Source organism: Crassostrea angulata, chromosome 4 (assembly GCF_025612915.1).
Source record: "Crassostrea angulata isolate pt1a10 chromosome 4, ASM2561291v2, whole genome shotgun sequence".
Taxonomy (NCBI): Eukaryota; Metazoa; Mollusca; class Bivalvia; order Ostreida; family Ostreidae; genus Magallana; species Magallana angulata.
The window spans coordinates 39,602,269-39,629,300 of record NC_069114.1 but is presented as its reverse complement, the minus strand read 5'-3'; the positions used below and the strand labels follow the sequence as shown (position 1 = coordinate 39,629,300).

General features: G+C 31.4%; 1 protein-coding gene across 7 annotated transcripts; it reads right to left on the bottom strand.

Annotated features, from left to right (window-relative positions):
- Positions 1-1,322: 1,322 nt before the first annotated feature.
- LOC128179764 (Na(+)/H(+) exchanger beta-like) lies at positions 1,323-26,667 on the bottom strand. Of its 7 annotated transcripts, XM_052847338.1 has the most exons (26): positions 24,146-24,160; positions 22,094-22,119; positions 20,007-20,259; positions 19,411-19,456; positions 18,980-19,021; positions 18,329-18,400; positions 16,763-16,844; positions 16,434-16,461; positions 15,935-16,047; positions 15,671-15,746; positions 15,291-15,373; positions 14,638-14,749; positions 13,919-14,000; positions 13,385-13,480; positions 12,284-12,402; positions 11,858-11,940; positions 11,240-11,368; positions 10,851-10,943; positions 10,588-10,653; positions 10,185-10,294; positions 6,900-6,962; positions 6,689-6,771; positions 6,080-6,121; positions 5,408-5,434; positions 4,063-4,175; positions 1,323-3,661 (listed from the first exon to the last, which is right to left on the bottom strand). In XM_052847338.1, the coding sequence occupies exons 3-26, from the start codon at positions 20,233-20,235 to the stop codon at positions 3,179-3,181; spliced, it is 2,472 nt and encodes an 823-aa protein (XP_052703298.1). In that variant the 5' UTR covers positions 20,236-20,259; positions 22,094-22,119; positions 24,146-24,160; the 3' UTR covers positions 1,323-3,178. The 7 variants fall into 7 exon arrangements, with proteins under 7 accessions (XP_052703298.1, XP_052703297.1, XP_052703299.1 ...); XM_052847337.1 differs by lacking the exons at positions 22,094-22,119; positions 24,146-24,160 and adding an exon at positions 26,508-26,667; XM_052847339.1 differs by lacking the exons at positions 22,094-22,119; positions 24,146-24,160 and adding an exon at positions 24,770-24,931.
- Positions 26,668-27,032: the final 365 nt, after the last annotated feature.

The following is a 27,032-nucleotide window of genomic DNA, read 5'->3' as shown; positions in this document are numbered from 1 at the left end:
AGCTTAACACTCAAATATGGTTAGTAAATAGAAATTGTAAACAATTAAACACAAGAAACATGCACTATAACAAATAAAGAACACAATTTATTTTTTCGAAATGAATCATACATATACCTACATATTTCCGTCAGCGATATCAAACTCTATTTAAACTAAATAAACTCGAGAAAATGCCGAGCATCTCAACAAAACCTATTGCATTAATCTACCATTACCATGATTACGCAAAAGATAATGCCGAATTACCGATAGAATGAATTGTATTTCAGTTCTTTTTAGATACATCAGATGTTGCTTAATTTGCGCAGGTAAACAGTAAACTGTTTGATTTACTGAAGTCTCTGTTTGATTTAATACGTAAAAATCACGAAATACAGACGATAGTTCCCAGGTTACAAAGCATAAATAATGAAAACGAAACGAAAATCAGATCAAGCTAACACCAACGTCATGTGTGAAAACTGTCAACGTGAAATATTTAGCCTCAATTTACTTCACAAAATCGGCACCAATATATTCTGCATGTTTCAAAAATTTCCCTTCATACGCAAACTGTTGCATAACAAGCAAATTCATCATAGTCAGATCGACCCTTTTACGTATAATGTCATGGCTGCTTTACACAAAGAACCTCGTTTTAGAAGTATGGAATACGAGTCTTGGTAAAATGGGTATGCAAACCCGGGCCGTGGCAAAATAAAAGCCGGGGCAGATCGGCAATCGTTAATTCCAAATACGCATTATTTTGCAGTAATATTTACAGCGAATACAAATATACTGGTCCATCAAATATATCCTGAAATTTTAATGAGATTGGCAGATTAATAACTGCAAATCTTTTGTTTTGCCCAGGCCTAGTCTTGCCGACCCATTTTACCGGATGCCGAACCCGAAGCTGAAATACGCCTTTCCTTTATTATTATTTTCGTAATAACTCAGAATTGAAACAGAATTAGCCCTTAATTTTTGCAATTTATATTTTCCTTCCCATAAGGATAATTTATGCTAAACTACGTTGAATTGGACTCAGTAGTTCTTGAGAAAAAGATTTTTAAAAATGCACCCCTTTTTCTACAGTTTCAAGGTTTTCTCGGCTTTGAATACAGATCGGACTTCTATTTCTTCAATTTATATTCGCCCTCCCATAAGGATGCTTTGTGCCAAATTTGGTTGAAATTGGATAAGCGGTTTTAGAAAAGGAGTTCAATATGTAAAAAGTTTACAGACGGACGGACAGACGGACAAAATGTGATCAGAATAGCTCACTTGAGCTTTCAGCTCAGGTGAGCTAAAAAGCATTCATGATCTACCATGACAACTTTTACATGTACATCGTAGAGCCTTTATTTTAATTGCTGTATTAACACATTTTATAGCACTTAATTGATTAACATAATTGCCATATATGATAAATATAGTGCACTTTTTGTAAGCTTTATGTTTAACACAATTCCAAAATACATATATGGCACAAAACATACATACTAACCAGTCATTTTATTTGACATACATATTGAATATACATGTAACGGTTTTATTATGCATTGATAAAGCGGTAGGTTGTTTACATTGCATTTGTGATTTGTTATTCAATGAAAGTGTCGAACTTGAGTATTAATACAAAGGTCTTACACCATCCATGTTTGAGTGGGATTGTAAATAGACACGTTAGAAACACTTCTATATAAAGAGATACCATCAGATTATGTAATACTCACAATTAAAAAACGTGTTTCTTCATTTAAATTTTTATATTTCTTTGCTTTTGTTTTGATATAAACCAATCTACTTCCATGTAAAGCATTGAAATCTATGAAAAAAATGAGCTAAACATAGTTTCACAGTCAATTAGGTTAATCAGAGGCTAACTGTAGATTACATACAGTAAACTATAGTTTACGTAATATATATTCCACATCTGTAAACCATTGTTAATGCGATCATTTATGTTTCAGGAGTGTACACTATATACTAAAACTATGACTAACAACTCTTGACTACAGTTAACGAATGTAAAATACAGTTTACAATCGGGAATCTTTATTCATCAGCAAAATCTATTGTTAACGTTTATCTATAGACAGATGAACTTAGAAAAGCTTTTGTTATCTACAGCTTACACCCATTAGATATTGTTTTACAGATGAAAACTAGAGCTAACGAATATTTAACTATAGTTTACGATTTGTAAACAAAGGTTTACAGTCCATAAACTTAAACTAAATTTAGTTCTTTGTATACATGCCATGCCATACATTTTTATAAACGATTTATTCTAAGTCAGTTATGCATATCATTTAGTTCCAAATTCTTCAGATACACATCGGCAAGTATATACATGGATATGTTTAAGTAATACAATAAATAGAAATACTTCTACAAAATATACTTTTTACATCTGTCACCTATAAAATCAATTAGCATCACATAAATATTGTATCTAGCACCTAAGCTGTACATTATTTTAAAATACCCAAGGCTCTATATAACTACTGAATGAAATAATTCTAACAAAATAAATATTAAACAAAGAAAAAAAAAAGAAGTTGTAAACAAAATTCCAGAATATTAACTGAGCCTAATAACTAGCACACAAGCTGTACATGATTTTAAAATATCCTAGTTTCTATATACTAATAACTATATAATGAAAATCACTCAAACAAAATAAATGTTTAAAAAAAAAAAAGTTGTAGACAAAATTCAAGAATATCAGCTGAGACCTAGAGCTCTATCACCCGTTGGATATTGAATAAACGTTTTATTTTAAATAAGTACTTTATTGCCAACAATAATTGCTCAAAATATCATGATTTGAAACAACACGCACAATCAGTTGCATAAGTTATTGAAAATGAAAATAAATTATGACCCCCAGAGAGAATTCCTGCGAGTAAAAACCAATGCAAAACCTTGAGAAAATTTGGCAGACCTACATTATATTAATACTTTATATGAGCTTATCCACTACTGCATAAATAAAAACCATTAAAACTCTCATTAGTCTATAAATATAACAGAAAAATTAGTAAACTTTAATTACTACTGAAATGATATAAAATGAAGTCAAGCATGCACATCATATTTGAAATCCTTTCACTGGAGCATATCTCAACATGTATTTTCATAAATAATATTAAGTTTATAAGAGCTATATTGGGAATCTATTTAATCATCATTCTGAATTCGCTCTCTGAACGTGGACGTTCGACAGTGGGATATTATCCACAGCGTCCTGGCGGTGAAGAGCATCATGGGTAAGTTTTTTGGCTGCCTGTGTACTCTGATCCTCTTGCTTTGGTTCTTTAGAGTCAGTGTCATCCTTCAAAAGTGGTTTATCCTCAGCACTATGCTCCTTTTCGAAGACATCATCCTCTGGAATTGTTTGATTCACTAATGAAGTGTCGAAACTTCTATCCCCCTCCATGGGAGAATAGTCCATTGTCATAGCTTTCTGTGCTCGACCTGCTTTATGATTATTTGATCTTGCTCGACACAGATCAGAATCGCTTTCGGCCCAAGAAAGTGCTCTTTCTGGCATTTTCCTTATGGATTTCATTCGTTGCAGGCGGTTATTAAATCTTCGTCTGAATTTCAAGTTTTCAAAATCAAACTTGGGAGCCTCTTTTATCTGGTCTTCAAACCTCTTGTTTGGAACCTAAAAACAATATAGTGACTTAAGCTATTATACAGTAAAAAACAGACATTTTAGACGATAAATTTTGTTATAACATTAAATAAATCAAACTTATTTCAAATGCAAAATTTTTCAATTGATTTCAACATAAAATTCTTCAGTAAATGGGGAAGAGTCGATAAAAAAATCCTTCTTGCTTATTTTTACTGAAAGAAGATGTACAATGCATAAATTAAAAAATTACACATTTTATAGGAAAAGAAAATTTCAAATTTAGGAGTACTTCTAATCTCTTTTTGTATCACTTGCCTTTTTTTCTGGTTTTTCAATGTTTGTTTTAAATTTCACCTTTTGAGAAGGAAATCATTGCAAAGTGTTTGAAGGATTGTGCTTCGTAGTGTAATAAGAAGAGGTAACCTTACCAGCATTGAAGGAGTCCGCATAGAGTCATTTAACATGTTCCTAAAGTCTTTAGCTGAAGGCTGCTCTCCTCCTATTTGTATAGAAATCGGGTGGCTCGAGGATGTGCTCCGATCTTTGAAAGAAGATTGAATTCCACAGTTCATGAAAATGAAAGTCGAATAACATGTAATGTCTCTGTTTACCGTGTATTTAAAAAAACAAAATTTTAAACTTATTTCACATCTGGATGATTAATGCTGTTGAATAATTTGCAAAAACTACAACAACGAATTTAAATTTCAACAATAAGATTTCAACAATAAGTTTGTTTTCATGAGCTTTACTCCTCCTTTATTTAATAAAGATATTTTATAAAGAAATAGAAAAGCAAAGAACTTTAAATGTAAAATAAATCATAAAGACATGGAAATCACAAAGAAAGTTTGAAGGAAAGAATCCAACAACCCCAGTTACCACAGGCATTATATATTTTACAAATTCTCAATCTTAATGAGGCAGACAAAACTATTTCGATCGTATCGTTTAACCATTCCTAAACCACTTGCTTGATTCAATTTAAGCAAGTGGTTTATAATCAAAACGTTTACTTTTAAAATTAATTTCGAAGAAACCCTTTATCAATGCTAAAACCTATATATTATGATCCAAAGAATAGTACCCGTATCTTTTTCCTGGCACTTATTTTTAAGCGTAAAAAACAACTTCTGGCACTTGCACTGAATATTTCTTTAAATTTTTCCTAAACATTAGTTATATTCAGTAAACGTAATAGGTGACGCCGAGTTTTAAAATTTCATCCAAGTGATCGACGAGATTTCCTTCACATATGAAGGATGGGTTTAATTGAATCAATGCTGCTAAAACAGACAAAATTTAATTTAACGACAACAAAAGAAGAAGAAATTAAGTAACTGAGTGAAGAAGTGAATATAAACACGCATACGTACTATACGTGTACACAATGGAACCTGTCTAAACGAATATCGTCTGGAAAGAGTATCAAATTAATGCTTTAAAAATTTGAAATAATTACAAGTCGGCACTGCCACTGCCAAAGAGAAGGGTTCAGAACTTGTCAAAATTTTTATATTTTTATGTATTTTTCAGGTTAGTTGCAAAACGTCTTTTTTGTTATGTAGATAATAACATCATATACAAATACAAGGAAAATGTCACCTTGGTAACGGTACGCAGTTTTCAGACAATGTGTGCATTGTTTTTGCGAAGCCTTTTATAACTGCTAGATTACACGCGTATTCAAATAGGCTTAGACAGGTTACTCAATAAATCCAGTGAAAGAGGGTGGGAGAGAGATCTGACAAGCTGAAAATTATACTTTCTTACTATATTTAGCTGAAGGCTGCTCTCCTCCTATTAAATTATACTTTTTTACTATAAAGAACTTATATAGAGTTTTAGTACCTTACAAAATCGATTATGCAATAGTATCATAATTTGCTATAAACACTTAAAAATATGTGAGTTGTGTTAAATAAAGTGTGAGAATAAAACATTCAAAAGTTCACATATGCACAGTGGAGAAAAGTGTATAGTACAAAGTAAAAATGCTCAAATTTATCTTTTTTTTCTAATTGTTTTATAATGTTCAACCAAGATTTGAATGTTGAAGTACCAGCTAGTTACAAATCGTTGCACAAACTTAACATGTTAAAATATTAACATAGAATTACGGGCTATAACGTCTTTAACTTGTTTATTGACAACTGTAACTCAATATTTTAGGGGATATTTCTTTTTGTAAAATATTATTTGAAATGTCATCAAAAGCTGACCAGCGACTTCAATAAAACAAAGTTTTTGCTTAGTTTTTTTAAAGTAATTTTTTCCGTTATTACGACAGCTAAACAATATTGAGTGAGAAAGCAAATTTGTTTCCTTTAATATTTGATCATAGTGCAATTTTTGAAGTAAATAATAGAAGCAAGAAATTAAGTCCCCACAAACTCTAAGAAATGTATTAAAGCATCAAAGAAAAATACGCTAAAACTGTTTTACCATAAGTTACAACACGATCACCGTGTGGTCTCAATACTGCGGCTAAAACGGAAAAATATTTATGTACAATTTTATTTACATATAAAAATACATAGAAGAAATGTTGGAAATAAATTCATTTGGAGAAGGGTTTTCGTTGTGTAAAGTCACAATCCCACGGGTAGGGTTTAAATGAAGAGGAGTTTTTCCTCAATATACTTACCTTTAGTTACAATCACTAAAATCATTAATGATATATTGAAGCATTGACTGAACATTCGTTTATTAATCTAATAACCCATTTATTAAAAGCTTTTCAGTTTATAATATATAAGTCGCAGGAAAATTAACCAAAAAAAAAACAAATAAAAAAGAGTACTTGAATAGTTTCCTAATTTAAAAATAACTGAATTGTTTTCAAAATGAAAATACAAAATAACGTAAGAATATGACGCTTTACAAATCTCGGATAATGAATATATATATTTGATCGTAACAATATGGGTGATATTATAGGGTCAGCTTTACTGAACTGTAATCACGTAGGAAATCATTACACAGTTGTAATGTAACCAACATGTATTTAACAAGTAGTTCCACTAAATAAAAAGTCATTAATAAAATACGTACGTGGGACATTATCTGTACTCTTTTCATCCTCATCTTCATCAACTTCTAATTTCAGTAAAATGGCTGTACTATCTACATTTTTCCTGTACAAATTAAACATAAACACAGTTCATTTTTTATAGGAAATAGCCCATTTTGAAATAATGAGAAAATATACAGATTCAGTTAATTGATTCTTTAAATAGAATAAATTATTCCAAATGATGCTTACAGGTCACTGGGAACTTTTGGCATATTAGCAGCTCCACAAAGATGTAGATTCTTGAAATGTTCTCTGAAATACATATGAATTGGTACAATTTTTCATAAACACTCCAGTCAAATAAAGGCACAAATAAAAACCTATTCAGAATATTGGGATTCAATGGTTTTCATTGTTGATACAGGTTTACACTTGGCAAACGATTAAAACTGTTTTAGTACCTTTCACTAGTTAACAAACCATAAATATGACTATTGATTCATTCAAAATAATCTAACTTAATTACTCTATAATCATTTATATCTTAGAGTTTGAACCGTGTTCATTCAAAAGTATGAAAAATCTCCAAGATTTCGCCTTTGAAATGCCCCTTAATACACAGCTAAAAATAAAGAAGTCCACAGGAATTCAGCTTTGAAAATTACCGGGAAAACTGCGCGTTATTCCAAGTGACTTCCAAATTGAGAAAAGATGTCAACATTTTCCATTATAAATCTAGTAAGAATTCTGTTTTTGTTTCTGTGAAAAATGTTAAGTTTCAATGAAGATATCTTGGATATTTTTCCTTTCACGGGTATATGTATTTTTAGCTCACCTTAGCTGAAAGTTCAAATGAGCTATTCTGATCACTTTTTGTCCGTCGTCCGTCTGTCCGTCTGTAAACTTTTTACATTTTGGACTTCTTCTCTAAAACCGCTTATCCAATTTCAACCAAATTTGGCACAAAGCATCCTTATGGGAGGGCGAATATAAATTGCAGAAATAAAAGTCCGATCTGTATTCAAAGCGGAGAAAACCTTGAAACTGTAGAAAAAGGGGGGGTGCATTTTAAAAAATCTTTTTCTCAAGAACTACTGATTCCAATTCAACGTTGTTTAGCATAAATTATCTTTATGGGAAGGAAATATAAATTGCAAAAATTAAGGTCTAATTCTGTTTCAAATCTGAGTTATTACGAAAATAATAATAAAGGAAAGGCGTGTTTCAATCAGTTTAATGGCTTCGGATTCGGCATCCGGTTAAATGGGTAGACAAGACTTGGCCTGGGCAAAACAAAAGATTGGCAGTTATTAATCTGCCAATCTCATTAAAATTTCAGGATATTTGATGGACCAGTATATATGTATTTGCTGTAATTATTGCTGCAAAATAATGCGTATTTGGAATTGACGATTGCCGATCTGCCCCGGCTTTTATTTTGCCACGGCCCGGGTTTGCGTACCCATTTTACCAAGACTCGTATTCCATACATTTAAAACGAGGTTCTTTGTTTAAAGCAGCCACGACATTATACGAAAAAGGGTCGATCTGACTATGATGAATTTGCTTGTTGTGCAACAGTTCGCGAATGAAGGGAAAGTTTTGAAACATGCAAAATATATTGGTGCTGATTTTGTGAAGTAAATTGAGGCTAAATATTTCACGTTGACAGTTTTCACACATGACGTTGGTGTTAGCTTGATCTGATTTTCGTTTCGTTTTCATTATTTATGCTTTGTAACCTGGGAACTATCGTCTGTATTTCGTGATTTTTACGTATCAAATCAAACAGAGACTTCGGTAAATCAAACAGTTTACTGTTTACCTGCGCAAATTAAGCAACATCTGATGTATCTAAAAAGTACTGAAATACAATTCATTCTATCGGTAATTCGGCATTATATTTTGCGTAATGGTATATTAATGCAATAGGTTTTGTTGAGATGCTCGGCATTTTCTGGAGTTTATTCAGTTTAAATAGAGTTTGATATCGCTGTCGGAAATATGTAGGTATATACATGTACATGTATATATATGATTCATTTCGAAAAAATAAATTGTGTTCTTTATTTGTTATAGTGCATGTTTCTTGTGTTTAATTGTTTACAATTTCTATTTACTAACCATATTTGAGTGTTTAGCTTCGAATCATAAGCAAGATACAGAGATTTGCTCACAATTCTATGTTTGTACACAGATCTTAAAAACTAATGATTAAAAAACTAAAAAAAATTTCAATATTTATTAAGAAAATTTTCAAAGTCTCTTCTTCCAGAAACCAACTTTAACAACTTATTGTATTGTAAACTTAACCTTTTTTAGCTCACCTGAGCCAAAGTCTTCTCAAAAACTATTAGGCCAGGAAAGCTCAAATTTGAGTGGAAGCATCCTCAGATAGTGTAGATTCAAGTTTGTTCAAATCATGGTCCCCGGGGGTAGGGTGGGGCCACAATAGGGGGATCATGTTTTACATAAGAATATATAGAGAAAATCTTTAAAAATCTTCTCAAAAACTATTAGGCCAGAAAAGCTCAAATTGAAATGGAAGCATCCTCAGGTAGTGTAGATTCAAGTTTGTTCAAATCATGATCCCCGGGGGTAGGGTGGGGCCACAATTGGGAGATCAAGTTTTACATAGGAATATATTGAGAAAATCTTTTAAAAATCTTCTTCTCAAAAATATTTGGCCAAGAAATCTCAAATTGGCATGTAACCATCCTTACGAAGTGTAGATTCAAGTTTGTTCAAATCATGGTCCCTGGGGGTAGGGCGGGGTCACAATGGGGGATGAATTTTTATAGATAGAGAAAATCTTTAAAAGTCTTCTTCTCAAAATTATAAGGCCAGGAAAGCCCAAATTTGAGTGGAAGCATCCCCAGATCATATAGATTCAAGTTTGTTTAAATAATAGTCCAGGGGTAGGGTGAGGCCACAATGGGGGATGAATTTTTACTTAGGAATATATAGAGAAAATCTTTAAAAATCTTCTTTTTAAAGAATTTTTGGCCAGAAAGGGTTTAAACTTGTGTAGAGGCATCCTCGGGTAGTGTAAATTCAAGTTTGCAAAATCACAGTCCCCATTGGTAGGGCGGGACCGTGATGGCGGTTTGAATTTTTACATAGGAATATAAAGAGAAAATCTTTAAAACTATTCTGGGAAAGTGTTCGGTTCAAAACTCAGTACTAAGTGTGAAAGCAAAGGTTATGCAGATTTAAGTCTGATGAAACCATGATTCCTTAGAGAAAAATGGGGCCATGAAATGGGGGGGGGGGGGGGGGTATATAGGAATAGAGACAAATCTTCTTACAGGTACAACAACAAAAGGGGCTTGGTATTTACCAAAAAATAAGAGGTTGATAAAAATTGGCAGATTTTCAATTTTTTTAGCAAGATCTACTGTACTCAGTTGTCAAGATATTTTAATACTGTAATGCTAATTTGATCAGAATTAAGGCAATTGTTGCTCAGGTGAGCGATGTGGCCCCTGGGCCTCTTGTTTTTAAATAACATAGAACAGACTACAGTTGACTTACTTCATTACAAGTTTCTCATAATTTACTATTAGTTCTGCTCCATCTTCTCCATTAGGATTTTTCAGCAATAGTTTTCGAACATAATGGTCATCAAAATAATGAAATTTTTCCTATCAAATAGAAATTATTTGCTATATAACAATACTACATTTTACTTCATTCTACAATAAAATTAAATGTAACCAACAGATATCAAATTCATTGTCTTCAAATAGAATACTATATCACATGTATTTTTCTCAATTTCCAAATAACTTGTGAACAAGCAGAAATTAACCCTATTTTCTGATTAATGTCAGTGAGTTAAGAGTTTTTTCACATTGACATAATTTAAAAGTGAATAAAAATAACACCGATCAATTCTTAATGTAGTAATGATTAATATGGGTATGCTAATAAGTACTCTAAGCTGGAACTTTCCAAGGTATCCCAATACTTCTTCAACACCAGCCATCAGGTGATCGTTTATCTGGAAAAAGAACACAATAAGATAAGAAATATTTATAAACATGTTTATAAACATATTCCATTAAGTTCAGTAAAAGTGAAACCTAATCAAATTAACAACATTCTTTTTGTTTTTGAAAAAAAATTGATTTAGCTAATAAATAGATGGAAATCCAAACTTTCTGTACGTATATTAGATAAGAATTTATATGTGCTAGCCTTTTCATGAAGAACTGTGTACATAGTTGGACTTTGGTCCTCAGGAGCCAGTTTCACTCGTAAGGCATTAACAATGGGTTTGATAGTGGCACCCTATGAAAATATCAATATTTCATTAATATTTCAGGCAACCATTTTAGAACTACTTCTCTCCTTAAAGAAAGATAACTTAATGACATATTAGGTTTAAAAGCAATTTTTTTATTGAGTTTTGCTTTGCAAAGTATGCTAAAACCATGTGCATGTCAATTACTGGTATATAATATGTTCATTTTTAACCCTACATGTATGATTTACACTATGAAACAATGATTTACCATTTAATGCACTAAAAGAGGTTTAGGAAGACCCAAATATAAATTGTTTGAGAAGACTATTGGAGACCTTACCTGGAAGAAGACCGTGAATAGGATCACAAACAGCGTTGTGGTGACAAACATGTCCTTTTCTGGAAATTCATTCTTGTCCAGTAGCGCAACCAACGAGAAGCAGACGGCTCCACGAAGCCCACCATAACTCTAATGAGAGGAACATTATTTAAAGGTTAACAGAGAAATAAAAGGGCTAAAAGAAGGCCAGAATAGGATTCAACACTTCATAATTATAATTTATGCAGAATTTTTTTTCAGACAACTGGTATCTTTTTTCCTTAAGGTGGCTCACTACACCTTGAAATATTTTCTCAAATCAGCAGAAAATTACTTGATTATGATAGATTTCATAATGGATAAGAAGTATTTAAGTCAAATAGGCAAAAAATGTGCAATTTTGGATGAAAAATTACATTTTCAAAAATTTAATTCAGTTAACATGAACAAAAGCCCCAGGCGATTCAAACTCATGATCTGCAGTTCAGAAACCCAATACTTTATCCATTGAGCTACGACGATATACAACCCAATCAAACCATATAAACAGTTCAACAAAACATTTTAATCTCCATCTTGTGACGTAGAGTCTTAAAAAGTATAAGTCTGGGTGTAGTGAGGTACCTTAACACAACTTACCATGATAAACATTTCATCGTATCCTATCTTCCGAACTCTGTACGTGTCAAACTTGTTAATCAAGAATGTTATGGCGTAGACAACTGTAAAATTTTAAAAATTGTAACAGTCTTGAACAGCAAATATATATCAACCAAACTAATTTACGATGTTCTCTAAAGTTTTAGGTAAAAAGATATGAGAAGTCAACAATTATTACTCTTGGTACACTGTATGCAATGGTTTTCATTTAAACATCTTAGATTAAAAGGCCAAGTATCATTAATAAAACGTCTATCAAATAAAAAATAAAATTTTAAACTAAAAGCATGGACTTGAATTTTAAAATGAAGAAGCTATAAATAAGATATGATGAATTGAGAGAATTTTAAGGTTTATAGATTACATTGTTTTACAGCTTATCTGTCCCTTCTTTTTGCATTTTACCTAGAAATCTGAAACCTATACAGAGCACCAGGGTCCACAAGACGAATCCGGTTTGCCAGTCATGTTCTGTGACCAGGGCTAGCCCCAGGAACAGGAATATAATAATCTCTGATGTAGTACTAGGATAAATAAATAAAAATACATGTATTGTTTACTTCTTGGTATGTATTTCACTTTTATTAAGTATGCAGTGCTTTAATTTTGTCTATGGGTTCACGGTTCAAAACAAATTTGCACAAAAGTTTCAACAACTGTAAAATAATTTGAAAATATTTCAACCCTAATTCAAATTAAACTGTAATATCTTTACATTGTTTTCTCAGCCTATTTCTATTCCTATTTCTGAATTTTATAAATCTGCCGAAACAAGAAACAAGAAATTTAAGGTATCCGATCCATAATAGCACCAGATTAAATGAATCTGGGTGCATTACAGATGTGTATGGGCTTCTTACTCTGCATATTTTGACATAATTTTCATGTTTAAGTATCAATATGTAAGAGAGGAATATGTCCTTATAAATGACCTTTTCTTTTTCTTGAAGAATTGCCCCCCCCCCCCCCACCCCCCTTGCTTTTAATAAAAAAATTAATTCAAAAAAATTGTATTTGGTATTTAATTTATTTTAAATAGTTTTTCTATTTCTTATGATTAAATACATCCTTCCACTGAAGCATTATTGATATTCTTTGTATTTACTTTTTTATTCTAAAAAGTGTGTTTGTCCCCATAGACGTTAATGCAATCTTCATTAATAAATTACTGCTTAGTTAACAATATTTTTGAAAATTTCTCTCAGCAATCTTTTTCTTCTCCAAAATGCTTTGAATTAATACCAGAGTATTTAATTCAAGAACGATATTCAAGATAAGAAAAATTAGGCCCAAATATGGGTCAGATACCTTAAGTTCAAATATCACAGATTCCCTTATTTCATAAATTACAAATTATGGTAAAATATGAAGGATCATATACACAAGTTATTTACAAGTATATTAAAATTAATCAAATTTACCTATAAGCCAGCTTTACTTACTGCATGATAATAAATAACAAAAACTTTTACGTATAAATAACAACAAAATAAAAACATAAAGTACCTTAGTACTTTGGTGAAATACTTGATTGCTACTCGGGATTTTTGAGTAATATTCTGGAAGGAGTAAGCTACTTGTACCAAGCCACATCCAATAATACTAAAGAGTAGAAAACATTGTTGAATAAAATTCACCTAAAAATTACATGAAGCAGAAGACTGTCAGTGTAAACTTACCAAACTGTACACATTTCAACTAATTGATTGAAAAATCTGATTTTTTGTAAGAATATTTTATTTCTCAAATAAAGGTGGTTAATCATTTGAAGTGAAAACTCTGTATATAAAAAATTGGGTTTTTTACTTCTTTTTGTATTTCTAAGGCTAATATCAAATTAATTTAATAAAAATCCTTCATTATGTTTTCATTCACTACCAAATGACACAGGATCTGAACTTAAACATGCACATAGTAACTGTTCTAAGCTATAAGTAAATTTAAAACATATCTCCAAATTATGCTTATCTAAAATTTCAGACTTTTTCTTTTTCATTGGACATAAATTATTAATAACAAAAATGTGCTTTTAAAACATACCATATAATTCCAGAAAACTCAAATAATTCAGCAAGTAGAAAAGCGAGATAAGCCATTCCAAATATTGCTAAAGGTTCAACAACTGAAAAAATCAAATTTGTTTTGACTGGTTAGTCACACACTGCAAACAGGTAAATTTTATAAGCACATATATATAGATACGTTGGAAAAAGGTCATTTTTGAGAGTTAGAAGCACCTTTATTGTCATTGCAGGATAAATAAACTGTGGGGAAAGCTTTTCTTTTAGCATCATCTCTATAAGTCATACACAAATATTATATTGTATGTGCAATTCTACATGTACATGGTGCAAAAACGGATTACACATTTAGTTATGTAACTGAATATTCATTTATTGATAATGCATGTATCTAATAAACTTGAACAGTACTTTAAACCTACTTTACTGCTCCAAGATATCTTAAATATGGTTTGGGTAGTTGTAGCAAAGACAATGGCTGTAAGTTTTTTTTCAAACTGCACGTGTAGCAGCTAATAATGCGAAGAAACAATTTGAAATTCATATCCTGTCATTTCAATGTAACTTTGATTCATACAGTTTTTGTGAAAGCTTTGTTATTGCAAAAAAAATCACACACACATAAAAAAATTATGTTAAGTCTTTATGATAAAAAAGACTTTTATATCAGAAAATGGGTTGATTACCTCATTTTCAAAAATTGGCAACATGAATAAAATAGCATATATAGTTATGTACCTTTGACAGTGTTTGTGAACTTTGTAAGCAGAGCTGATAAACAACCAACTAAAATCCCAATAACAAGGCCACCAATGACAACAATAAAAAACTTAACAATTCCCAGCACGACCTGAAATTAAAAAAAAAATTACAAATTACATCAGTCATTAAATTCCACAATACACTATCAGTGGTAAATTTTTACATTCAAATAAAAAAAATAAATATGAAAATGATGAACAAACATGAACATTTGCAATCAATTTCAACTTAAAGGTAAGCCATATAGCACCTAACATACATGTACAAATAATCAGCAACAATCAATACTAAAATAAAATGTTTGTAGAAATGTCTACTCAATGAAAACAAGACAAAGTTTGTAAGAAAACAGTTATTTTCAAGTTAAATCCTTTATTGAGAGATGGGTTTAAAATTGACAAACTTTTGCTTAAAACAATGTTTGGAAAAAACTATATATCTAAAAATTACACTTGATTTTATAGTTTATTCTAATAAATAGTAAATCAAAACATGTAGGTGTCCCATACCACCTTATAACAGAGCTAACATGCATGATGATCATTGAGTAAGTGGAGTGTGCTAATAATCACAAAGAAGTTTTTTTTTATTCAAAATTACAGATTGCTTATATCTATTATTACATGTACCTGTGTGGCATCAATTGTCCCCCCTTCTGCTTGTAATCTGTTGTATGTCTGCATTACATTATACAAAACCACAGTTACACCATCTGTTAAAAAAACCCAACAATATTTCAAAACCAGATAAATATTAAAATCAAATAATTTGAGTGAAAGGACTGCAGTACTGGCAATTTTTAAAAGATGTTTAATTAAAGAAAATTACTTATTTTGCCTCTTGCTGCCTCAAATTAACCCTGATTGATTTAAATTAATGTATAGTTATCTCATTTCACTACAGTTTAGAATTGAGTAACACTGTTGTGTGAAAATCTTTGATTTTTCCACTTGAAAATAAAGATGTTCTTTTAATTTCACTTCAGACAGTTTATAAATGCAGGACAAACCGTTGAGCAGAGACTCGCCGAACACTAAGAAGTACAGGGTGGGGTTGATTCCGACCTCTGTGAAAACGGCCAGCACCTGACCAATGGAAGAGTTGTTAAGACAATCATAACAAGTTTTTCCTTCTCTTTTTTTAAAGAATTGTGCGTATATAAAACATAGATTTTAATTTTCATGCTTTACCTTAAAATTTAAATAATACTTGTCTTAAATCAAAGCCATTTGATCTCAAGTTGAAATATGAACCAAAAATAATAAGTACTTACTGCCACTGGGTCAACAGCCACAATGAGTGAGGAGAACACAAATATCTGTATCGCTGGAATCTGGGACACTGTTCCCATAGCTCCAGCAATCATCAGGCCATACAAACTCAATCCTTAGTGGTGAAAAAATAAAGCTCTGAAGTTTATAACGAAAACACAACAACCTTTTCTTTAGATAGATGTACAACATCATAAACGTCGGTATGGAATCTGGGACATTGTACCACATACATGTAGCTCCAAATCAGGCCATACTAACTCAATTGTTAGTGTCAAAAATTAACACACATTTAACTTAAGTCAATAAAGTCTTTCAAGCACAGGTGCATGGTTATATATACTATATAAAACTTTTCAAAATGAATGCATCAATGTTATAAAAAATAATATTATATATTAAGGAAGAATGCATATCTTTAATTACTGATCTAGGCTATAAATATAATTCTTAATCTTTAAGAAATACCGTAAGTTGAAATTACCATAAGGCTTCACTTACCAATTAAGAAACATGATATTGTTGTTCCCTAAAAGACATTGAAGTAAAAATGTGCATATTTTTTTATTATGATGAAGGAAAATCAAAACTTTATTTCACAGGTGTACAAAGAAAAAAAAAAGTATATTATAAAAATAATTATCAAGTTGTTAAACAAAATCCAAAAAACATATGGTATAATATTATACTTATTGATTACAACAATTGCTTAATCGATAAACACATGGAAATGTCACAATATAAATGTCACTTTTATTGTAATATAAATATTCAATATCAAAATTCCTTTTACATTTAAATCTAATAAGAATATCCAAAATCAGACTTACGATTACTGCCAAAATCAGAACACTTCCAAGGTTGTCTGCAAATGTTTTGTCAAAGAGACTGAAAGATGCCTCTAGTATTATTCTACAACGGTAAAAAGTTCAAGCTATATCAATAATTCAATATCCATGATCATACCAGTAGTTGATATGCTTAAGGTAATTGACCGAGAATTCATTTATACTATGTCTTAAATGAAACAAATAATAAAAATATGGCAAAAGTGACGAAACTATGAAAGGTATGTGGAAAATTTATCAAAAACAAAAACTTTTTATTAATTAATGGAGATTGAAAAAGTTCATAATTTGGGACCTTTTCAATTTTTTTTGTCATATTTTGACATGTAGGACCGATAACTTTAGCCTAAAAATGACGACCAATATTGTGATTCATGAGTCATTGCTTGAAAATGGTGATTCAAGAAAAATGTTGTGGTCTGTTGTCAATTGTTGCGCTCTAACCACTTGGAAGATCGAAGCCATTCAGCAATAACATTTTGCAAAACAGATTATATCTTGAAGCCTAAATTAACACACTTTACAAAGGTTTAACATATTAAATCATGTGTATATTTGTTTGCATATTTTAAATCTTTTTAAATGCCATCTTTTTACGCCATAACATGGATTTCATATGGTCTTTTACGATAGACACAAAGAAGAACATACAAAAACTTTTCATTTTCTTAAAATAAGAAAAGATGGTATCCTATTTTAACATTATATGTAATTTTATTATTAATGCTTTAGTACTATAGTAAAAAAAGTAAGTTGTATTTATCAGGGTACAACAAAAAAATCAAGATATCTATAGAGAATATAAAATTCCACATACAGTGTAACACCTGCATGCTTTTAAGTAAAAAAATAATAAAACATGGTTTCCATTTTGAAACCTACAATATGTATAGCAGCTAGCAGCTGAAAGGTCTTATAGATAGGTTGATTGACTGGGGATCATAAGCATGACAATGAAATACCTATTGTTACAACTAATTTTCAAAGAAATTTTGCCTAAGTTTTATTTTCTCTTGTTAAATTCACCTTAACTGACATGGGAATTTTCAAAACAGCTAGAGCTTAATATTAAGAATTGCAATTTGAAATGTACAAAAACTGCATTAGATGGACAGTTGATCTAAACAGCTTAACAGCTAAGTGTAAAAACAACAATATAATTTTGATCAAAAGTAGAATGTTTTCCCTTTCTCTACTGACCCTTTTTGTTTTCAAGCAGGATGGAAAACCCACCATTTACTAAATATGGCCACATGCACCCTTTAAACTTTCATAATCATCATAACTTTATTACTTCATTTGCAATTTTAAGAATGCCCTAAATACTCATTGGCTTTTTAAATACTTCCTTACTTTATTCATTATGTATTATGATGTACATTTACTGGGTAAGTGTAAACCATTTAGATTTAATTTCATAATTATTCACGAAAAAATTCTGTATAAACTAGGAGTAAAATTTCATCATATTAAAAATGAGAAACAGAAAGTCAAAGTATCTTTCCGAATAAGATATGTGCTGATTTAAGTTCAGTCAGAAATACTCACGGTGGAAGTAGATATTGGAAGAAAATCTCAGGGGTGAAGAAATCTGGCAAACTCGCACTAACCCCGATCAATCTGCAAGAATACACGTTAATATGAAGGTTTTAGTACAATATAAATGATACATGTACAGACACAGGAACAAGCAGTACATCTTTCTAAAATTTTAGACCATTTTCCATATTGTAAAATAATACAATCCCAAAAATCTGCTGATATCACCATGGAACTTACAATCCCCTCAAAAAATGGTGTACAGAAAAACATTGTCTTCTCTTAATCTTAACTTAATTGATAGAATGTGGCAATTGCTGGTAAGATATCATCAAGATATCCAATGGCTTGAGAAATTGAAATACTAAAGAAACATTAATTTTGTCCAAGAAACATATCACTACTTTAACATGTCAATCTACATGTTTTTAGAGATAATAATGTTTGGATATTGAAGTTCAATTGCACATCAACAAATAGATTTATTTGTAATAAACATGCAGCCCTTTAAGTGTTTATTTTCTTTTTGTTTTTTGGTGTTTTTTTTTTGGGGGGGGGGGGGGTGGTGGTGATGGGGGTGGGTGACGGGAATGTGTGAGAACAGCAATTTGTATTTATGACATTCTCAGTTCAACTGCATAAATTTATGAATGAACTTACTTGAACAATCCTCCAAAGATAGTTCCAAGTATGATCAGGAGGCTAGGTAGAAAAAGAAACAGAAGAGTAATATTCATGAACATTGAATTAATATCACATTATTTATTCTGGAAAAATGTTAGGAATAATTCTTTGCAAAATTCAAATAAAAAGCAAAATAGCAGCACTATGTTACAGAAATATTTCAATATTTTACCTAAAAGTAAGCGGACAAAACACAAGAATTTTATTAGTGTGCCCCCCCCCCCCCCCCCCCCCCCCCCCCCCCCCGTTTAAAAATATTTAAAATCATTAAAAATCAGCAAAATCTGTGGTGGTCATTCAATTAACAACATTTTCAAAATTCATAAGGAAATACAAAATTATGCTGACATTTAAAAATAAAACCAAATGCTCAAAAAGTTTTTTGCAATTTATAAAAGAATAGTTACCAAGACTCTGGGACATATGAAGATATGAAATCAGCATGGTGAAATCCTGCAAAAAAATTTATGAAACTTTTGAAAGTTATAAGCATTAAAATTTCCAGCATTCTCATTTTATGATGGTAAACATTCAGCAATTAATCAGTTCTGTAGTTCATATGATTATGTATGTGCAGATAATTAATAAAGACATTCAGAAATCATACATGAGAGAAGTTTCATACTGAAATACAAACAGAAACCTGGACAATATGTGAATTATGGTGAAATTACTGCTAATTTAAAAGTTTTTTTACAAAATCATGATACATGTAACAAATCTTCAGTAAAGATGAGGTCATATTTATTGCTATTTCTTAAATTAACAATTGTGATATCTATACATGTACATACATACATGTATAATATAATGTAAAGTTATCTAATACTTGTTGCAAGCATCTCTCTCTAAACTAATACCGGTATTCATGTTGCTTTTATGGATCAATAAAATATATTTACTACTGGGATTTTTTTCTCAGGTTTGACATCATAAGTTGAAGCTGAATGACACAATGGTACATAATGTAGTAATTAATTGGTAAAAAAAAGAACTTCCTTACCAATTTTACTAAGACCAGCAATTAAGACCACCAAAGTAAGAAAAAATGGTTCCTTTATGGCTTCATAACGGATCTCCACCAAAACCACACCCTCTGGATGTTTTTCAATTTTTTCAGCTGTGTGATTGGTTGAATTGGTTTGATTAACAGAGAGGGTGGAGTATGTCACAGCTTCACTAGCTATAGCACAGGACAAGGTCAGGACAAAAATCAAACAAATGATCTTCATTTTTCTTTGTCATTTGGGACTAGTCTGAAAAAAAATTATCATCTAAATTTCTTGACATTTTATAACTAGGGCCCAGGGGCTACATCCCTCACCTTAGCAAAAATAGCCATAACTCAGTCTTATCAGTTCAGCATAACAATGTCAAATTTAAAATATTTTGACAATTTTTTACAATAGATTGCCCAAGTAGAAATAAAGAATCCTCTGACTTATATCCATATATTTTTATTAGAAGACTTTTATCTATTCCTTTTAAAATTCCTAACCCTTTCTGACCCATCCTTCTCCCAGGGATCATGATTTGAACAACTTTAATCTGCACAACCTTCCCTTTTACATAAGTTTTAGTTTTTCTGGCTGAATGGTGTTTTAGAAGATTTAAAAGATTTTTCTCTATTTATTTCTATGTAAAAATTTGATCCCCCACTGCGCCCCCACACTACCCGTGGGATCATGATTTAAAATTTAAACTACACAACCTAAGGATGCTATCACACTATAGTTACAGCAATCCTTGCCATTTGGTTTTTGAGAAAAATGTTTTTACATATTTTTTTCTATATATTTCTATGTAAAAATTTGATCCCACATTATGCCTCCAACCTTCTCTTGTGGATCATGAATTGAACAACTGAAGATTTTTTTTAAAGATTGTTTTTTTTTATTAATTACTCTTCTTTGAAAATTTCAAAAATTTGACCACATATTGTGGCAAAAATCTATCCCCTCCCCCACTTCAAAGAGTATGTGGCTCTTCAATTAAAGAAATTAACTTGAATCCCCTTCACCCAAAAAGTTGTTGTTCCAACTTTGGTTAAAATTGGCCAAGTGGTTCTCAAGAAGACGATGAAATTGGGAAAATTTTACTACAGACAACAGCAAATTTTGATCAGAAAAGCTCACTTGATTCTCGGCTCAGGGGAGCTAAAAATAATCCAGAAATCCATGCCTCTTATTTCTGCAAACAAACTTAAATGTCACTTATCATTAAAAAAAAATAATACCAGTATATAACTACATGACTGTATAAATATATATAGTTAATATAACCCTCATCATATATATAAACATCTTAGTAAACTCATTTAAATAAATCAATTTTCAAAACATGATATAAGTTATATGAGTAATACTGGTTTCATTGTCGCTTATGTTAAATGTGTATCATCTGCAGGCATCTATTATAAATATCTGTTATTTTATTATTTACAAAATTGCTGTAGGTTTATTTTCTAGATTACTCAAGAGGCAATTAATAAATCAGAATTGCAATACAGAAAATAGCAGAGAACAAATTAAGTCAACAAAACTAACAATACCGCAAATATCAACTGATCACTTCATCTATATAGCTTTTACTGGTCCCAAACCTCCAGTCCACAGCTTAATGATCAAGTGCTAGTGCTAGTTTTAGTTTTACACATTCCACAAAAACAAACACATTTCTATAAATCATCTACACAATATGAGGAAGGGGGAAAAGTAAACATGGTTTTAAAAATGTTGCCTTTTTTCTATTTCTAAAAATAAATAGATGATAAAAATCACAAACATGTACTAAGTATACACAAAGAGGGAAACACATGAAAGAATGCTGGGAGTCTATGTAGAGCTGTTTTGTGACATGTGCTTGAAATATCATAGCTAGTAAGTGTAGTGACTAACATCCTCATACAATTCACATGCCATTACAGAGAAAGTAAGCAATTAAATTAAAGTCCCAAATACCCGACTTGTTTACATACATACATTGTACTTTACCTTGGACAGAGTGTGAATGTTTAAAAAGGTTTGTAAAGTGTGCTATGTAAACTGATACACTGTACAATAGTAAATGACCTAGAAAAAAGTCACCTACCTTACGCAGAGTTCGGAATCCTATATCTATAATTATCACAATGCAGGGAAATCATTCATCTACAGATAAACTTATTGAACTTTTAAAAAATGTACCAATTACATGTATAATCTCTATATATAAACTATAAAATATAACTATGAAATATAGAAAATATGTGTCCTTCACTTCACATGTACAGCATTTAATAAATCTAAACAACTGCTGAATATATCCACAACTATGAAATACATTTAGTACATTGGAGATTTAATACTGATGTTCATTTGATTTTTTTCCAAATGGTGTTTTGATAGAGTAAACAAGGGCAGATTATTTAGTACAGTATTTCTCTGTTCCACAATGTGGTTTTAAAGTACATTCACTTCTCTTTATACTGCATCATCCAGTAAATCACACATGACTTCGTTGTACAACCTATGTCTGGTATAAACAGGTCATGAATTACCTTTCCAAATTAATTTCATGGGGCATTTGATATCATGAGTTCATCAACCTTTAATGATCACAACTACATGTACTAGAAAGATAGAGCAAAATAATGATTTCCTTAAAGTAAATTACGTCAAAGATAATAAACATTTCCAATATGTGACAATTTTTAAAAAATGAATATGGAAGTAACATTTCAATATCCCATCAAGAACTAAAATGTTTCACTCTATTTCATCAGAATGAAAGATCATTGGACTTTCAAGCATCTTATTTGCAAGGAGAATTTTAAGGAGATTTTAATATATTTTTATTATGCAGGTATATGGGTACACAGTGTTTCATCCCTGTGAATTATTATTTGTTGAAAATATCATAATAGATTATAATTGCTAAAAGAACTTTTCTTGTATGCATCAGCAATAGCTCTCCCTCTCTCTCTCTCTCTCTCTCTCTCTCTCTCTCTGAGTAGTAGTTGGGGCTATATGGACCATGGATAAGCTCAGTGGTAGAGCTCCTGACTGGAGTTGCAGGGTCTCAGGTTTAATCTAGTCACATATTTTCATTGTATTTATATGCTCATTCCTCCTTTCCTACAACAGATGAAGTCGTGGTCTTCCTTGTTGCGGCATATTATAAAATAATCGTAACAAGGTGAACTTGTGTCCAGTCTTCGGGGTCGAAAACTATTTAAGGAGAGAGGAATGTAGTAGTTGGGGGCGATATGGACTACATATGTATATGTTCCTCTAGATCACATTAAACTGTAATATTTCGATTATATCTTCATAAATAAGTGTTCTCTTGGGCAAACAGCAGATTACATGACCTAAGACAAATCCATGTGAAAATCCATTTAGCGGATATGCAGAACAATATTATTTTACATCTATTTTTAACAGTCAATAAGCAGCAGATGTGTTGATTGACATGTACATTAGGCAATTGTTACAGATGGGGAAAGGGAAGAATTTAAAATACAGAATAGGAAGCTATATAGTCTAGAGAACCACAAGGAACCAGAAATCCAGAAATCAGGTAATAGTTGAGTTGTGATATTCATAATCAAATTCATCCTTATACAGGCAGTATTATAAACAATGATTGTAAAAACTTGACAAGGAAATAATTCTAAATGCACCATGACCAACATCTGAATAAAGGCCACCTTCATTTTTGGTCAGCTAGATAGTCAATTGAGCTTCATACAAGTGACACATATGCATGCTGTCTGACATGTAGAAGATACTAAAGCTGAATCCAATACACACGACTTTCACTTTACGTCATGTGATAAATAATGACCTGTCACAAGATGATGCGGACCAGGATCAGACCCAGGGATGTTTTGATGAATGAGCCCCTTGCTACTGTGCATTGTGACACATAGATCTGTTTAAATACTGTAGGTGAGAGAGGCGTTAATAAAGTCGTTAGATTTTACACTACGTGAATGATTTCCCGACAAAAGTCTAGCCCACAACCAGACAATTTTACATGGCATGTAGTATCATGTACATTATGAAAAATACTTTCGTAACAATGTGTTGCAAAGATTAATCAATAACACCTCATTAAAATACTGAACCATATAATTACATAGAATTCATCACTGCTTACTTTTCTCTTCTTCCTCAAGTTCTTAACCACCGGTCTACAGTCTACTTACTTCTCACGCTTGTTTACAGTGTATTCTAATTTACGGAATATCGAGCCCGCATTGTTCATGTTAACAGTAGTCATATACTTTTTTATGCATTCCTTTTAGCTGAAATAGTACAAGATCATTGTTGAAATGAGCAGTGCCATTCTTAACTAATTCATTGGCATGTCTGTTCGTTGTAATTGTTACATGTATAATTTCATACCTGTCTGTTTCGGGCTTTATATTAGAAATAAATGAAACTTTTGTTCCGTTTTGTTCTGTTCTGTACATGTACAGCCTACAGATGTTCTTAATTTTATATTCTAAACTATAGAGTGATAAACGATGATAATGTAAAAAATATTGTAATAAAAAATGATACTTAATGCTGATTGATGATGCACAAATTTCGCCTCTTTTGAAAATCAAAATCAATCATGCAATCAATCAATGCCATATTGTACAACAATTCCAAGAGTTGTAGAATGAACTTTTAAAATTACTATATATCAATTTATTGCATACACATATTTTCATCGCATTGTGTTTATTGCGTAACTTTACTATATTTCGCAGTGGACCGCGGTATATGAACCTACCTTTATACCCATTTCGTTATATACAGTGTATCCCCTGCAGTCATATGACACTGGTTTGAACTTTGCTTCCAATTCCCATTGGAATTGTAACACTAGTTTGTAAGTTATCAATCCATTAATCAAGTCTGATCAATCTCGGATTGCACAGATCACTAATTAACGCAGGTGATTCCACGGGCCAAGCATTTACATTGTAATAAAACGTGTAGATGTGCAATGTATCTATGTAAGCAATCTATAGATTTACTTCGAAGCTGCATGTTGGTCCAATTCCTGCGATGCAATGCCGATGATTCTCCAAGGAATGAAAAAGATGCAGATCGATTCATTTTGCACAATATATGAAAATTGATGTAATGTTTAGTTACTAAACACTGTCTACTCCCATACCCTCTCACAACAACTCATATTGATCAGAAGAGACAATTAATTCGATTCTTTTCTAGAGAAAATGAGATATTCCTCTAGATCAAACCATATAAAGCCATATGATAGATAACGCGGCATCGGTTTTATGATTATAAACAGATTGATAACGTTTGGAACTTTCCCGTTCTCCCAGTTTAAAATTCGATTTTTGTGGTCTGCTTTATGCATCATCTGGAGAAAGAAATGGATATTGCCGAACTTAAAGTAGAAATGAAATAAACATTGTCGTTTATTCCGAAAAGTCTTTTATTTTCATGAAGACGAGTATGCCAAAAATATTGATTAAGTGACTAAAGCTTCATAATGGACAAGCAATTCAGCTTTAAGTGGATGCGGACGGGTTCCACACGTTTAATTAATGTATCAATTAACATATTTCACATTGCATGTATTTGGTAAGCTGTAAATGTTATATCTTATTATTTTTACAGATATTTCTTTTTTTGTTGAAAAATCTGTTATATACATATTTTGCTTCAATAATTGTATCCGTCCCTTTTGTTCATTTGGAGTTAATTTTTTAAATCTTACGAATGGGTTCGATCGAGTGATCAAGGCAAAGAGATGATAAGAAGGAAGTAGAGAAGACCGAATAGTACAGATCTTTGACAACGAGCAAGTTTAGTGCTCGCTAACATTTTCTAAAAAAAAAAAAAAAACACCTATAAAATGCCAGGGGATTTTGATCAAGGGCAATGCAATATGCACGTACATGTACACTCAAATATAGTCATATGTATTTTTGCAGCAAATTCATCTCTCTCTCTCTCTCTCTCTCTCTCTCTCTCTCTCTCTCTCTCTCTCTCTCTCTCTCTCTCTCTCTCTCTCTCCAGTGCATTTGTATGATTGAAAGTCGATCGTTCATATACTTGTTTACAAGCGTGTGGTAAAGCTGGCTGAAAGAGGAATCCAAACAACACTATAGACATTGAAAGAAGAAATGTATATATAGGTTGTAAGCATCAAACTTGAGTATATCTATTACCTATAGTTCACTCACCCAAGACTGAATTTATATATACATGTAGTATACAATGTACATGCATACACAGAGTGAACTTATTTACAGTGCATAGCTATAATGAACCGAATTTATTTTTGTACACAAAATACTTATATTAATTTGAGGAATATGATACATGTATAACAATTAACGAAATAACTATATGTATTTTGCATTAAATGAAATCAAATGTTGGGTATGGGTTGGTTTTTTTTTTGGCCTCTAGTCTGCTTGCCTTTATTAATCGTTTAGATCATTACTTTTACTTGCATTGGATATAATGAATATGAATATTAATGCGCTTACCTTCGCTTCGATGTACAACACTTGTTCACTGAACGGAATGTGAAGTGAGGCTACTTGTGTTGTTTTAACCTCCCATATTAACCGCCCGTTTAGCACACATGTTTCAGACAGAGAAATTAATAAACTACTTCAACTGTTTACGCTTTCGTTAGTAACTTCATCTCTATCGGAAAACAACGGAAAGAAAATAACACATTTCCGATTTGATCAGTGCATGCATTTTGCCTGTTAATCGGGAAAAAGTGAATATTTTGGGACATGAACAATTTCAAAATTGGAAGAAAAGAAAATCAGTCAATCTTATTTTAAGTATAAGAATGAACCACAAACAAAAACAACAATGCACAAGAAAAGAAGCATATCAATCATAACAATAATGTGAATATTTCAGACAGGAACTAATGAAAAACGTGCGTGACATCGTTCCGGTTTTTATGGTGAGACGTTTTAAAGGTCGATACACGTTGTTGTCTAACAGAATATAAAGATGTAATACATTGCATCTACTCGGTGAAATACTGTTAT

Excerpts from the sequence above, each read along its gene's own strand:
- LOC128179764 (XM_052847337.1), bottom strand. The coding sequence starts at position 20,235 with ATGAAGATCATTTGTTTGATTTTTGTCCTGACCTTGTCCTGTGCTATA. Across the intron at positions 15,747-15,934 it reads TGGCTGTTGACCCAGTGGCA|GTGCTGGCCGTTTTCACAGA; the intron begins GTAAGTACTTAT and ends TCCATTGGTCAG. Across the intron at positions 6,963-10,184 it reads TATGAGAAACTTGTAATGAA|AGAACATTTCAAGAATCTAC; the intron begins GTAAGTCAACTG and ends TATGTATTTCAG.